This window comes from Cebus imitator, unplaced genomic scaffold (assembly GCF_001604975.1).
Source record: "Cebus imitator isolate Cc_AM_T3 unplaced genomic scaffold, Cebus_imitator-1.0 Scaffold71, whole genome shotgun sequence".
Lineage (NCBI taxonomy): Eukaryota > Metazoa > Chordata > Mammalia > Primates > Cebidae > Cebus > Cebus imitator.
This window is the reverse complement of record NW_016107386.1, coordinates 5,948,307-5,962,648: the sequence shown is the minus strand read 5'-3', so window position 1 is coordinate 5,962,648 and position 14,342 is coordinate 5,948,307. Positions and strand designations below refer to the sequence as shown.

The following is a 14,342-nucleotide window of genomic DNA, read 5'->3' as shown; positions in this document are numbered from 1 at the left end:
TTTTTTTTTTTTTTTTTTTTTTTTCAAGTTCAAGGTAAGCATGGACACTGTAATGTATCTTGATGAAGACATAGCTGATGCAGTATCAACTTCATTCTCTGATAATAGCCATTACATTATTTACAGGATATATGCTCAGTGACAAAGATAAGACTAAGCTGCTTTTAAAAGTGAAGAGTAAGGATTAACTAGTGCTTTATAAGTATGTTCCAGAACATTTGACTTTCAGTCACAGAGGGCAAAAATAGTGATTAAAAAACCCTAGGCAGCTGGGAGATATGGCACTATCTGCAGTCCCAGCTACTCAGGAGGCTGAGGCAGGAGGATCATTTGAGTCCAGTAGTTTGAGGCAGTAATATGCTATTATCATGCTTCTGAATAGCCACTGCACTCCAGCCTAGGTGACAGAGCAAGACCCTGCCACTAAAAATAAATAAATAAACAAATAAATAAAAATAATAAAAGATGAAAGAAAAACGGGAAAAAGAAAGGGAGGCAAGTAGTAGACACAGTACCAAACTGCTGGTATGCTCTCTTTCTAGCTACTATCCTCTGAAAACAGGTCTTAAAATTCCAGAACTAAAAGGCCTTAGCATCAATGAGGCCAGTGACACTTTTAAATAGAGAACCCTTGTTCAAACAAAATCCTACCCAAAAGCTCAGCATGCAAAATCAAATGGAAATGAGTAGTTAGCTGGCAAAAGAAGGGTAGGCAGTCCTAAATCGTTCTGTTCAGCACTCTCCTTTCCAAACAACCCTTTTATTTTCTAAATGAGGAAACAGATGGGCTCATAGAGATTAAGGAACTGACTGTTTGTAGATCACCCAGTCAATACCACATAACAAACCTAGAGCTCAAACCTCCAACACCTAGCTAGTTAAGAACTTTTCGGCATGTCATAATTGTTTCTTGGGTTGTTGCTGATGCCTATAATTTCAGTGCTTTGGGAGGCTGAGGCGGGAGGATCACTTGAGCTCAGGAGAGCAAGACCAGCCTGGGCAATACAGCAAGAGCCCATCTCTGTAAGAATAACAATAAAATTTTTCCTCTGGAGAACATATTTTCAATTTAGAATGGAGCACACAAAAAAAGGTTGTAACAGAAACCCAATACAGCTGACCCTTGAACAAGAGAGGCTTGAGATACACAGGTCCACTCATACAAAGGTTTTGTTCTGCCCCTGCTACCCAAACAAGACCAACAGCTCTTCTTCCTCCTCAGCCCAAAGTGAGGATGATAAGGATGAAGAGCTTTACACACACACACACACACACACACACACACACACACACACACACACACACATTACTGACCACTCATGTTACTGGTAAAGCTTCTAGTGAACAGATTATTAGTAAGTTTTCGGGGAGTCAAAAGTTATAATTGGGGCTGGGCGCAGCGATCCATGCCTATAATCCCAGCACTTTGGGAGGCCGAGGTGGGGGGCTTACCTGAGGTCAGGAGTTCGAGACCAGCCTGGTCATGATGGTGAAACCCTGTCTCTACCAAAAATACAAAAATTAGCTGGGCATGGTGGCATGCCTGTAATCCCAACTACTCAGGAGGCTGAGGCAGGGGAATCACTTGAATCTGGCAGGTGGAGGTTGCAGTGAGCCAAGATCAGGCCACTGCACTCCAGTCTGGGCAACAAGAACAAGACTCCATCTCAAAAAAAGTTACAGTTGAATTCCTGACTGTGGGGCACAGTGTGGGTGGGTTGGGGTTCAGTGCCCCTAACCCCAGCATTGTTCAAGGGTCAACTATAATTTTAAGTGAGCTCTCATGCATCAGTTCACAAGGTCTAAGGATTTCTTTTTTTCTCCTGCCTCCGGTTTATTTGTATAAACAGCACAAGAGAACCCCAGCCCCATGCAGGCAGCAGTCCAGAGGGGTCCCACCAGTCCTTCTGTCCTCACACTAGTAGACAGAGATATCTACCCTGTTGCTTTTACAGAGAAGGCCCTGGGTACCTTTTAGAGCCTGAGCTGGAATTGAAGCTGGAGCTGCAGCCTGGGCCTCGATTTGATCCTTGGCCTTTGGCCGGCACAGCCTGAGCCCCTTGGCAATGCGGGCACGAGTATGCTTCCCAAGCTTAGGGTGGGCAATGTAGGCAAGTGGATCGAGCTTGTGGCTGACACCCTTTGGGCTTAACCTCCTTGGGCTTTACGAAGGCCTTAAAAGCCTCGGCACGTGCAATCATGGCCTTGGAATTGTTGCCCTGTATCTTCTTTAGGCCCTTCTTGTTGTGCTTCTTTGACAAAGTGTATGTTACTCAGGAACTTGGAGTTCACCACTTCTGTGCCATTTTCAGGACTGGTTGTGTGTGGTGTGGTTCTTGGACTTGGCCATACTGGCACCTTAAGCCTCAGCTCCCGAAGCGCCTAGAATCAGAAGCTTCATTTTTTAAAATATCAAGAGAATGGATGTCATTCTCTCATCCTTGCTCTTTTTTTTTTCTTGAGATGGAGTCTTGTTCTGTCGCCCAGGCTGGAGTGCAGTGGTGCAATCCTGGCTCACTGCAACCTCCACCTCCTGGATTCAGGCAATTCTCCTGCCTCAGCCTCCTGAGTAGATGGGACAACAGAGGCACACAGCCATGCATGGCTAATTTTTTTTTTTTTTTTGCATTTTAGTAGAGAAGGGTTTTCAACGTGTTGCCCAGGCTGGTCTCAGAACAATCCTGAGCTCAGGCAATCTGCCCGCCTCTGCCTCCCAAAGTGCTAGGATTACAGGCGTGAGCCACTGCGCCTGGCTTATGCTGGCTCTTTTCTCTGGATGCTATGCTTCTTAACAATAGGTCTCTCAAATTACACAGGAAGGACCTCATTAAGCAGGTCATCTGTACAGCCCAGGTAATTTTTAGTCTCTGTTGTAAGACATACCAAAGTATCTTAAAAGCAAAGCAAATCGGCCGGGCACAGTGGCTCATGCCTGTAATCCCAGCACTTTGGGAGGCCTAGACGGGAGGATCACCTGAGGTTGGGAGTTTGAGACCAGCCTGACCAACATGGAGAAACCCTGTCCCTACTAAAAAAATACAAAATTAGCCAGACGTGGTGGCACATGTCTGTAATTCCAGCTACTTGGGGGACTGAGGCAGGAGAATTACTTGAACCCAGGAGGCAGAGATTGTGGTGTGCTGAGATTGCACCATTGCACTCTAGCCTGGGTGACAAGAGTGAAACACTGTCTCAAAAAAATAAAAAATAAAAAAAGCAAAGCAAATCCTACAGAGAGTTTTGTAACAGAAAACATAGGGAAGGGATTGAACAAATTTGTATATGAAGGGTAAAGGCAGCAAAATCTAAATTTTAAATTAGTGACAATACTTCAAAAACAATGGATAATACATAACTTTTATCTAGCTAAGAGTAAACAATCAACTTAATTCAATACTTACCAAGTAAAGATTTATTAAGTATGTATCACGTATGGGTGATATAGAAATAGTGGCAAGCAAAATGAAGGAGATGGAAAGATGTTGTTATCCAAATAAAGAATGTTTATATAAATATCCTTTTTGCTTCAATGGAAACACAGGTTTTTTGCTTTGTCTTCACATTTCACTTTAAAACCAACAAACCACTTTTGTTTCCGTGTACCTGACCCTACCACTCCTAAAGCAAATTTACCCTTTCCACACCCTCATCCAATTACTGTATTCTCCTTAGAGACTACACCCAGGAGCCACACTCTATTCTTGGATGCCTTCCCAAACCAGTTCACCAAGCTTTCTTCCTCAGAGCCAGATCCTGAAATCCCATCTCCTCTCTCAGGAAGCCTTAATTTGAAAGCCAGGTTAATCTGTTTAGCCCCAACCACAGACAGCTTAAAACTACCAGAACTCTCTTGCACTCACCATCTTATAATAGGCTCCTATTATTATTATTCAGCTCAGAAGTTAATTTATTCATGTGCTTATTCAGTACATTACTCATTGCCCTTATGAGTCTGTATCAGGTCTTAAATAAAAGCTACCAGATAAAAGGACATGTATTTAACTTGGGTTTAGCACTGAAAATGGCAATGCTTAATGCTTTCTGAAAATGATTTCAAATATATTAAATTTAACCTGATTTGCGAATAATCTCAAAAACATTATGCTAAGTGAAACGTGCCAGACACAAATGACCTCATACCATATGATTCCATCTGTAAGAAATTCTAGGAAAAACTAGTGACAGAAAGCCATCAGTGGGTGTAAGGGGCCTTATTTTCCCACACAGGATTTTTTTTAAGACAAGAACCATTTAAAAACCTCAAATCAGGCTGGGCACGGTGGCTCATGCCTGTAATCCCAGCACTTTGGGAGGCTGAGGCGGGTGGATCACCTGAGGTCAGGAGTTCAAGACCAGCCTGACCAATACGATGAAACCCTGTCCCTTAATAAAAAAAAAAAAAAAAAAAAAAAATTTAATAGAAAATAAAAACTAACAGCTTTGGAACTTTTTTTAAGGATAGTTTTATTTGTGTTGTTTCCATGTAAGAACTATGCAATCCAGTCCTTAATTCAAGATCTGGAAAAAAAAAAACAAACAAAAACCCTGAAATAGAAAAGGGGGCTACAAGCCTGGCACAGTGCCTCACGCCTATAATCCCAGCACTGTGGGAGGCCATTCCAGTAGACCACCTGATGTCGGGAGTTCAAGACCACCCCGGCCAACATGGCGAAACCTTGTCTCTACTAAACATACAAAAATTAGCTGGGTGTGGTGGCGCAGGCCTGTAATTCCAGATACTTAGGAGGCTGAGGCAGGAGGATCGCTTGAACCCGGGAGGTGGAACGTTGCAGTAGGCCGAGACGGTGCTACTGCACTCCAGCCTGGGCACCAGAGTATGACTCAGTCTTAAAAGAAAAAAAGCCAGGATTGGTGGCTCACACCCATAATCCCAGCATTTTTGGAGGCTGAGGTGGGAGAATGACCTGAGGTAAGGAGTTCCAGACCAGCGAGGCCAACATGGTGAAACCCCTTTTCTACTAAAAATACAAAAATTGGGCCGGGCGCGGTGGCTCACGCCTGTAATCCCAGCACTTTGGGAGGCCGAGGCGGGTGGATCACGAGGTCAAGAGATCGAGACCATCCTGGTCAACATGGTGAAACCCCGTCTCTACTAAAAATACAAAAAATCAGCTGGGCATGGTGGCGCGTGCCTGTAATCCCAGCTACTCAGGAGGCTGAGGCAGGAGAATTGCCTGAACCCAGGAGGCGGAGACTGCGGTGAGCCGAGATTGCGCCATTGCACTCCAGCCTGGGTAACAAGAGCGAAACTACGTCTCAAAAAAAAAAAAAAAAAAAAAATTAGGCCGGGCGCCGTGGCTCACGCCTGTAATCCCAGCACTTTGGGAGGCCGAGAGGGCGGATCACGAGGTCAGGAGACGGAGACCATCTGGCTAAGATGGTGAAACCCCGTCTCTACTAGAAATACAAAAAATTAGCTGGGCGTGGTGGCACGAGCCTGTAGTCCCAGCTACTCAGGAGGCTGAGGCACAAGAATCGCTTGAACCCGGGAGGGGCAGGTTGCAGTGAGCAGAGATCGTGTGATTGCACTTCAACCTAGGTGGCAAAAGCGAAAACTCCATCTCAAAACAAAACCAAACAAACAAAAAAGAGGCTCCAGGAAACAGTAAATACCATTCTCAACTATTCTGAAAATTTTTGCAAATTTTTTTTTTAATTACTGCTGGAAAACAGCTGGGTTTTAAACTGTATTTTAGTCACTATTCCATGAAGAGGCTCTTTAATCCCCAAAGTCAAAACATTACTCTAAAACCCTCCAGAGTTGACAGAACAATGTGTTTCTATCTCGTCACCTTGTATCCTCATTACCACTATTTGTACTCACCAATATTCCACACCAAAAAAGGCCACAATTTCTCTGATGTTAAGATTTACTGATAAACTCAACAGGTTAAAATTACTTATCAAAGTGTGGCTAAGTGATTAAGCTTTCTTTTAATACAACTGATTTGAGTAAATTTTAACATAGTTGGTGGTGCTCAAACTGCCTTTGCCACTACCTATACAAATTTAGTTTCGACTGAAATGTGACAAACATGACCATTCACTAAAGGAAAGAGTAATCAACACTTTTAAAAGGATTTTACATAGTATAATTCAACAATTTCGTATCCTATCTGCTGCAGAGATCACAAACATTGTCACTATGCCATTTCCTTCCTCGAACCCTACTGCCTCCTGCAGCTTTATTCTTGACTTTTTCAAAGGTTTAATCCACTTGGGGCTGCTAAAGGAGGTATCAAGGAAGCATAATTTGTGAACCCAAGCTGAGAAAAGGGCAGGAATATGGGGTTGAGTCACGTCGTTCCGCCATTTTCTAAGCGGAGGAGGAAGACATGTTGGAACAAAAACACAACAAAAGAGCAGCCATTTCCCAAGCCAGCTCTAATAGCAACCCGAAATGACACTGCCGTGTCGCTTCGGCACCTTCGAATCCACTTCACAGGACAAACCTAAGAACATCAGACGTGCCGCCGTAAAAAGGCAGAAGCCAAACCTTCCGCGTAGGGATCAAAGATGACCTGCACGCTTTACTGCAAATGAAAGCCTCGGGAGGTGGGAGAAATGACGGAAGCGAAATGGGGCACAACGTAATACAATGAAATTTTAAACTAAGTTGGCAAACTGAAATTTACTTAGTGATTGCGATGACTGACTTACAGGAAGCCACTTGCTGTAGGGAACCCAGGTAACTGAAACCCCAAGACCTGGATTCAGCTGGTCTCCTTACCTGCCTCTACCCACTTCCCCATTCCGTGCTTCCCTCAGCGGATCGCCTATATGCACAGGGGTCTTACCGTATGTGGGGGATGCCAACCCCACCTTGAAGAATCTTATAGAGCTTGCTCTCGTACAGCAACTGGGGATGCCTGGCCTTCTGAGATTCTAGCTTCACTGCCACTTCCTGCAGGGGAAAGAGGGATGATGGCATCAACATCCCTACGGATTCAATGTCACTTAGGAAAGGAGGGAGAGACATTAGCAAAACTCCAAGTCGCGACTACAGAGAAAAAGCGAAAGACTGGAAAGAGAAAGCTCTCTGTAACTATAAAACGAGGCAACTAGCCTCAAAGGCCTCTTCAGGGGGCAGTGACGAAATCCGTACCTCCTCTAAAGTGCAGGAAAATGATTCATCCAGAAAAAAAGAGGCAACCTCTGAACATAATGAGAGGTTTTTAAGGAACTAGGCGATCGGAAACTGTTCTAATTGGAGTAAGAGGCCAGCAGAATTAAAAATAAAATAATAGCATGGGAATCACAGAAACAGGATTTTTGCCCTTTCCACCTTAAAAAACGGTTAAAAAAACGGTTAGTCGAAACGGTTCGACTAAGGGACATTTATGGGACGTGTTTAACAAGCTGGGAACCTTCCCCAACCTTTCTATCGGGTTCTTGATCCTTTTAGGGAAAGAGAGCGGGGGGAGGTTCAAAAGCCAAGAAAACTAGCTCTCTGGACTCCCTGACGAGTGCGTGCGGTGGGGAGAGGCCCGAGCACTTTAGGGGTGCGCGTTGGTGGGGGCGGGGGATGGGGAAATGCCCAACGTTATCGTGAACCCTATCCCAGGTGATTACCTCGCCATTGGTGATGTTGATCGCCAGATAGATGTCCCCGAAGGAGCCAGACCCGATCTTCCGTACCAGTTTGTATTTCCCTCCGACAATGAATTCGGCCTTGGAGCCGCTGCTGCTCGCCATCCTGAGAGACGAAGATGGAGGCTGGGGCCAAGCCCCGACACCTCTGAGGGGAAGACGGAGACCTCTCGAGCTCCTCCACCGGGCAAGGCTACGGAGGAAGGCGGCAGGAAACGGAACACAGAGGCCTTTACCGGCGTTCGGGGTCCAGAATCAGCCGAGGGGAACCTGATCACCGCCGCTCAGTCAGGTTTCTTTTTGCCAGGCCGCAGTTTGTGAAGGGCTTCTCGCGGCTACCAGGCTGGGCCACTTGTTTCTCGGCGGCCGCCGATGCCTCGCTTGAGCGGCGACGTCGCGGGCAGGAAAAGGGGCGCGGTGAGCTAGGGCGTCTATACCACTGCCAGCACTGCCGCTGGCTCCGGCCCAGAGGGGACCCCTGTCACTCCGCCGACGACGCCATCTTGTTACTCCAGCTCCAGCCAACACAAAATGCCCCCAGTCCCCGGGAGCCGCTTCTTCACGGCGCAGAGCACTCTGGGAAAGGGATCTCGGGTGCTCGCTCCGGAGGATCGGCAGCCAGAGGGAGGGCGGAACCGGATCCGTGAGAGTCGCGGCCCACGCTCCAAGCGTCACCCCGTCACCGCCCAGCTGCGCATGAGCACTGTAACTCCTGCTGACTGCGCAGGCGTGCCGCGGCCGGTCCTCACCCCGCCCCAGGCTCTCTTCCACTTCCGGTCGGCGGCTCAGCCGGTGCTGCTTGTTACTCACCGTGGACCCGCCCGGTATCTGGAAAGCCCCAGGCCCCGATGTCAGGGAGCAGTCACCTTCCCGTTTCGTAACAGATGAAAGCTTCAGGCCTCCTTAGGAGTTGGGTATTGACCTTTGCTCTTTGTTTCAGGCAGTTTTTTTTTTGTTTTTTTGTGTTTTTTTTTTTGAGACGGAGTTTGACCCTTGTTACCGAGGCTGGAGTGCAATGGCGCGATCTTGGCTCACCGCAACCTCCACCCCCTGGGTTCAAGCAATTCTCCTGCCTCAGCCTACCGAGTAGCTGGGACTACAGGCGGGCGCCACCATGCCCAGCTAATTTTTTTGGTATTTTTAGTTGAGACAGGGTTTCACCGTTTTGACCAGGATGGTCTCGATCTCTTGACTTCGTGATCCACCCGCCTCTGCCTCCCAAAGTGCTGGGATTATGGGTGTGAGCCACCGCGCCCGGGCTGTTTCAGGCGGTTTTTAACCATTGATCTTTCTTCTGGCCGCTCCCCCGACCGGCATATTGCAATCAAGTTTCTGTTTGGAAAGCGTCTGTAGTCTCTGGTGGAGAAGAGAAAAGCAGCCCGCATATTGGGCTGATGGAATCGTTCAGGGCTCTCGGTTGTAGCAAAGCCTAGCTAATTACCCTTCATAAATAGAACTGTCTTCTCTGCTACGGAGTGTTAGAGACCCTCCCTCCTCAGGAGGGGAAAAAAGAAGCCGGAATCCTCCTGTCTTCCTATGCCTTTGCATTGTTGCCCCACTACCACATTTGATCTTCATAAGAAACCCGGGTATCTTGCCATAATGAAGATTAGTGATAGATGGAATCAACAGAAAATTAACAAGAGTGAAAAAACTGTTCTGGCCCTCCTCCCAATCCCAAAAAAAAAAAAAAAAAAAAAAAAAAGAATCATATGTTGGTCATATCGAAAACCTCAATATTAACCTGAACACGCAGCAGAGGTAACTATTACAAAACATAATAACAACACTTAAAACCACACGGTAGCCAGGGGAACGGTGGCTCACGCCTGTAATCGCAGCACGTTGGGAAGCCGAGGCGGGGGGAGGGGGTATCACGAGGTCAAGAGATCAAGACTATCCTGGCCAACATGGTGCAACCCCATCTCTACTAAAAATACAAAAATTAGCTGGGCGTGGTGGCAGGCACCTGTAGTCCTAGCAACTCGGGAGGTTGAGAGAGGAGAATCGCTTGAACCTGGGTGGTGGAGGTTGCAGTGAGCCAAGATCATGCCTCTACACTCCAGCTTGGGCGACGAGTAAGACTGGTCTCAAAACAAACTACACAGTAATTTTTTTCTTTTTTACTAAAAATCGATCAGAGAATGAAATCTTGACCACACATTGTTTTACAAAATTTGATGGCCAGGCATGGTGGCTCACGCCTGTAATCCCAGCACTTTGGGAGGCCGAGGTGGATGGATCACCTGAGGTCAGAGTTCAAGACTAACTGGACAACATGGTGAAACCCCATCTCTACTAAAAATACAAAAATCAGCCATGTGTGGTGGCACACACTTGTAACCCCAGCTTCTCCGGAGACTGACAATCACTTGAACCCGGGGGGCAGAGGTTGTGGTGAGCATAGATTATGGCCACTGCACTTTCAACCTGGGCAACAGAGAGACCCTGTCTCAAAAAAAAAAAAATTATTAAATAGAAATGGAGCTGGTCGAGGTGGCTTACACCTGTAATCCTAGCACTTTGGGAGGCTGAGGCGGATGGATCACCTGAGGTCAGGAGTTCAAGACCAGCCTGACCAATATGGTGAAACCCCGTCTTTAAAAAAAAAAGAAATGGAAAAAAATGTGAAGTACTTTAACTGCAACTTGGAAAGCTAATCAGGTAATTAGTAATAGAGTTCATCTTGGAAGAGATCTTAGCTGAAGAGAGAGGGGAAGAGACTTCCCCTAAGATTTAGCATGAAGTTTTAAAGCACAACCAACACCTGGGGTGCCCAACTCCCAAATCAGCACTATTAGACATCATTCGCCTTTGGTGACTTGAAAGCATGTTTTGACTAAGTTAAAATCTGCTGTTAAACTCTGATGTAAAATTAGAAAAAAAAAGCCAAATATGGCCATGCTTGGTGGCTCACACCTGTAATCCCAGCACTTTGGGAAGCCTAGGCAGGTGGATCACCTGAGGTCTGGAGTTCAGGACCAGCCTGACCAACATGTAGAAACTGTCTCTACTAAAAATACAAAAATTAGCTGAGTGTGGTGGCACATGCCTGTAATCTCAGCTACTCGGCGGCGGGGGAGGGGGGGCGGCTAAGGCAGGAGAATCGCTTGAACCCGAGAAGCAGAGGTTGTGGTGAGCCGAGATCATGCCGTTATACTCCAGCCTGGTCCCTGGGCAACAAAAACAAAACTCCATCTCAAAAACAAAACAAAACAAAACAAAAGCCAAGTTTAAGCATCTTGAGTTTTCCAGAGATCACTACTATTCTGCTAATTTTCTATCACAGTCATCCAAAGTTTAATGGATTCCTCAGCGTGAGGAATTCTCCACAAGGGAATGAAGTATGCATTTAGATTGATATTTTGGTGTAGTGATAAAAATGCTCAATGAAGGGAGGGCGGAGCAAGGGTGGGCAAGTGATTCCCAAAGGTCTGTGTGCAAGAAGCTAACAAAGTTTTCCTTGAGGATGTGAGAAAAGTAAGCAATACATCTTTCATTTAATCTGATTTCATATTGTATTTTTTTCTGAGCTTTAGTCTTCTGACATGTGTCATTAAAATGCTCTTTTGCCCGGCGAAGCGGCTCACGCTTGTAATCCCAGCACTTTGGGAGGCCAAATTGGGCAGATCACTTGAGGCCAGTAGTTCAAGACCAGCCTGGCCAACATGGTGAAACCCTGCCTCTACTAAAAATACAAAAAAATTAGGCAGGCATGGTGATAGGCACCTGTAATCCCAGCTACTGGGTAGGCTGAGGCAGGAGAATCACTTGAAGCTGGGAAGTAGAGGTTGCAGTGAGCCGAGATCACGCCATTGCAATCCAGCCTGGACAACAAGAACAAAACTCCATCTCAAAAAAAAAAAATGCTATTTTATAAAATGGTTCTGATGGTAGATGGTTGTTTTGTTTTTTATGTTTTCTTGCTTGGTTAAAAATTGAAGCCAGGTCAGTGGCTCATGCCTGGAATCCCAGCACTTTGGGAGGCCGAGGCAAGTAGATCACCTGAGGTCAGGAGTTCAAGACCAGCCTGCCAACATGATAAAACCCTGTCTCTACTAAAAATACAAAAAATTAGTTGGGTATGGTGACCTGTGCCTGTAATCCCAGCTACCTGGGAGGCTGAGGCAGAATTGCTTAAACCTGGGAGGCAGGCCGGGCGTGGTGGCTCACTCCTGTAATCCAGGCACTTTGGAGGCCAAGGTGGGCGGATCACCTGAGGCCGGGAGTTCAAGACCAGCCTGACCAACAGGGTGAAACCCCGTCTTTAAAAAAAACAAAAACAAAACAAAACCTGGGAGGCAGAGGTTGCCGTGAGCTGAGATTGTGCCACTGCACTCCAGCCTGGATGAGAGAGCAAGACTTTGTCTTAAAAAAAATAAAAAGCTGCATACGGTGGTTCAAGCATGTAATCCCAACACTTTGGGAGGCCAAGGCAGGAGGATCGCTTGAGGCCAGGAGTTCCAGGTTGCTGTGCGCTGTGATCAAACTATGGCATTCCAGTCTGAGCAACAGAGCGAGACCTTGTCTCAATAAATGAATGAATGAATAATGCTTGTATGTTTGATCTTCCTTGCCTTTTTTTTTTTGGAACTTCTGTAAGCCCGTGAAATTGTACTGGTCTAAATGGCTTTTAGAAACCCTTTAACCTGAAAGTCTATAATTTTTTATATAAGATGTGAATCCTCCTTTGTTTCCTGCCTGCTAGCTGTAGTCACTATTCCAGCACTAACAGTGTCCAGCAAAATGTACAAAAATGAAATGTGAGTGGCTATAGCCTTTTCTTTTTTTTTTTTTGAGACACAGTTTTGCTCTTGTTGCCCAGGCTGGAGTGCAATGGCATGATCTCGGCTCACTACAACCTCTGCCTCCTGGGTTCAAGCAGTTCTCCTGCCTCAGCCTCCTAAGTAGCTGGAATAGAGGCGCCTGCCACCATGCCGGGCTAATTTTTGTATTTTTAGTAGAGATGGGGCTTCACTATGTTAACCAGGCTGGTCTCGAACTCCTGACCTCAGGTGATCTGCCCACCTCGGTGTCCCAAAGTGCTGGGATTACAGGCATGAGCCGCCATGTCCAGCTGGCTATAGCCTTTTCAAATATGATTACAGCTTCTTTTTAAATTTTATTTTATTTTTTATTCATTATTATTTTTTAATAAAGACTGGGTTTCACCATGTTGGTCAGGCTAGTCTTGAACTCCTGACCTCAGGTTATCCCACCCGCCTTGGCCTCAAAAGTGCTTGGATTACAGGCATGAGCCACCACGCTCCGCCGATTTCAGCTTCTTAAGATTTAAATTTATTAGACTTAAGAACAGCAAAAAAAAATTTTTAACATAGAAAATAAAGTCCTCAGGTGTTGGCCATGACTCAGCCTTCTCCTTAAAGTCATGTATCATTTGCACTAACTTTCATCCTAAGAGACTGAAGAATAACCTGTTTTTGGTGTTGCTATTGAAGTCACAAATCATTCTGTACTTACTGAATCAGCAGCAGCTTTGGTATAATGAAAGGAGTCTTTTAAATGTACCAAATAGGGCCGAGGGCAGTGGATCATGCCTGTAATTCCAGTACTTTGGGAGGCCTAGGTGGGCAGATCACCTGAGGTCAAGAGATCGAGACCATTCTGGCCAACATGCTGAAACCCTGTCTCTACTAAAAATACAAAAATTAGCCAGGCAAGGTGGCATGTGCCTGTAGTCCCATCTACTCGGGAGGCTGAGGTGGGAGGACTGCTTGAGCCCAGGAGTTCTGGGCTGTAGTGCACTATGCCGATCGGGAGTCCACACTAATTTCGGCATCAATATGGTGGCCTCCCGGGAGCGGGGAACCACCAGGTTGCCTAAGAAAGGGTGGACCGGCCCAGGTCGGAAACAGAGCAGGTCAAAACTCCCATGCTGATCAGTAGTGGGATCACGCCTGTTACTAGCCACTGCACTCCAGCCTGGGCAACATAGTGAGACCCCATCTCTTTAAAAAAGGAAAAAAATTATTTTAAAAAATACAAAAATTAGCTGGGTATGGTGGCATGCATCTGTAGTCCCAGCTGCCCGGGAGGCTGAGGAAGGAGAATGGCTTCAACCTGGGAGGCAGAGGTTGCATGAGTTGAGATCATGCCGCTGCATTCCAGCCTGGGTGACAGTGTAAGACTCCATCTCAAAAATAATAATAAATAAAAATAATTTACCAGATAGCAATTTCTGGCTCCTAGATCAGATGAATTCACTAAAAATATCAAAAGTGTAGAATACAAATTTTAGACCTTGAGGGAAATACAGAGATCACCTAGTTCAATAATAATTGTATTTTTTAATGCTTTGCAATTTTTTATTTTTATTTTTATTTTTTAGAGTCAAAGGCTCACTCTGTCACCCAGGCTAGAGTACAGTGGCACCACCATAGCTCACTATAGTCTGGACCTCCTGGGCTCAAGCAATCCCCCTGCCTCAAGCTTCCCCAGTAGCTAGGACTATAGGCAGGCACCACCATGCCCGGCTATTTTTTTTTTTCCAAGCCAAACTGTATCCAGCTTTATTAAAGATACTTTCCATAAACAATCATGATATTTCAGGCAGGACATGGGCGGACAATCATTAACAGTATACAACAACTTTCAAACTCCCTTCTTTGATGGACTACCAAAAATCAGAAAGCCACTATAAAACCCAATGAAGTCTTCATCTGATGCTCTGAACAGGGAAAATTTAGAGTGAGGGTTGACATTTCACATTT

The 14,342-nt window shown here is 45.8% G+C and overlaps 1 protein-coding gene across 7 annotated transcripts in view; it reads right to left on the bottom strand.

The window, feature by feature from the left end:
- The window catches only part of CSNK1A1 (casein kinase 1 alpha 1), a 61,130-nt gene extending 52,803 nt beyond the window's left edge, over positions 1 to 8,327 (bottom strand). For all 7 annotated transcript variants that reach the window (XR_005200792.1, XR_005200791.1, XR_005200793.1 and 4 more), the window contains exons 1-2: positions 7,594 to 8,327; positions 6,819 to 6,925 (exon numbers count right to left, since the gene is read on the bottom strand). Coding sequence is in view for 4 of the 7 variants with exons in the window: in XM_017531326.2 (XP_017386815.1) it covers positions 6,819 to 6,925; positions 7,594 to 7,716 (230 nt within the window). In the remaining 3 variants the exon portion in view is untranslated. The remainder of the gene's footprint in view (positions 1 to 6,818; positions 6,926 to 7,593) is intronic.
- Between the last annotated feature and the right edge of the window lie 6,015 nt (positions 8,328 to 14,342).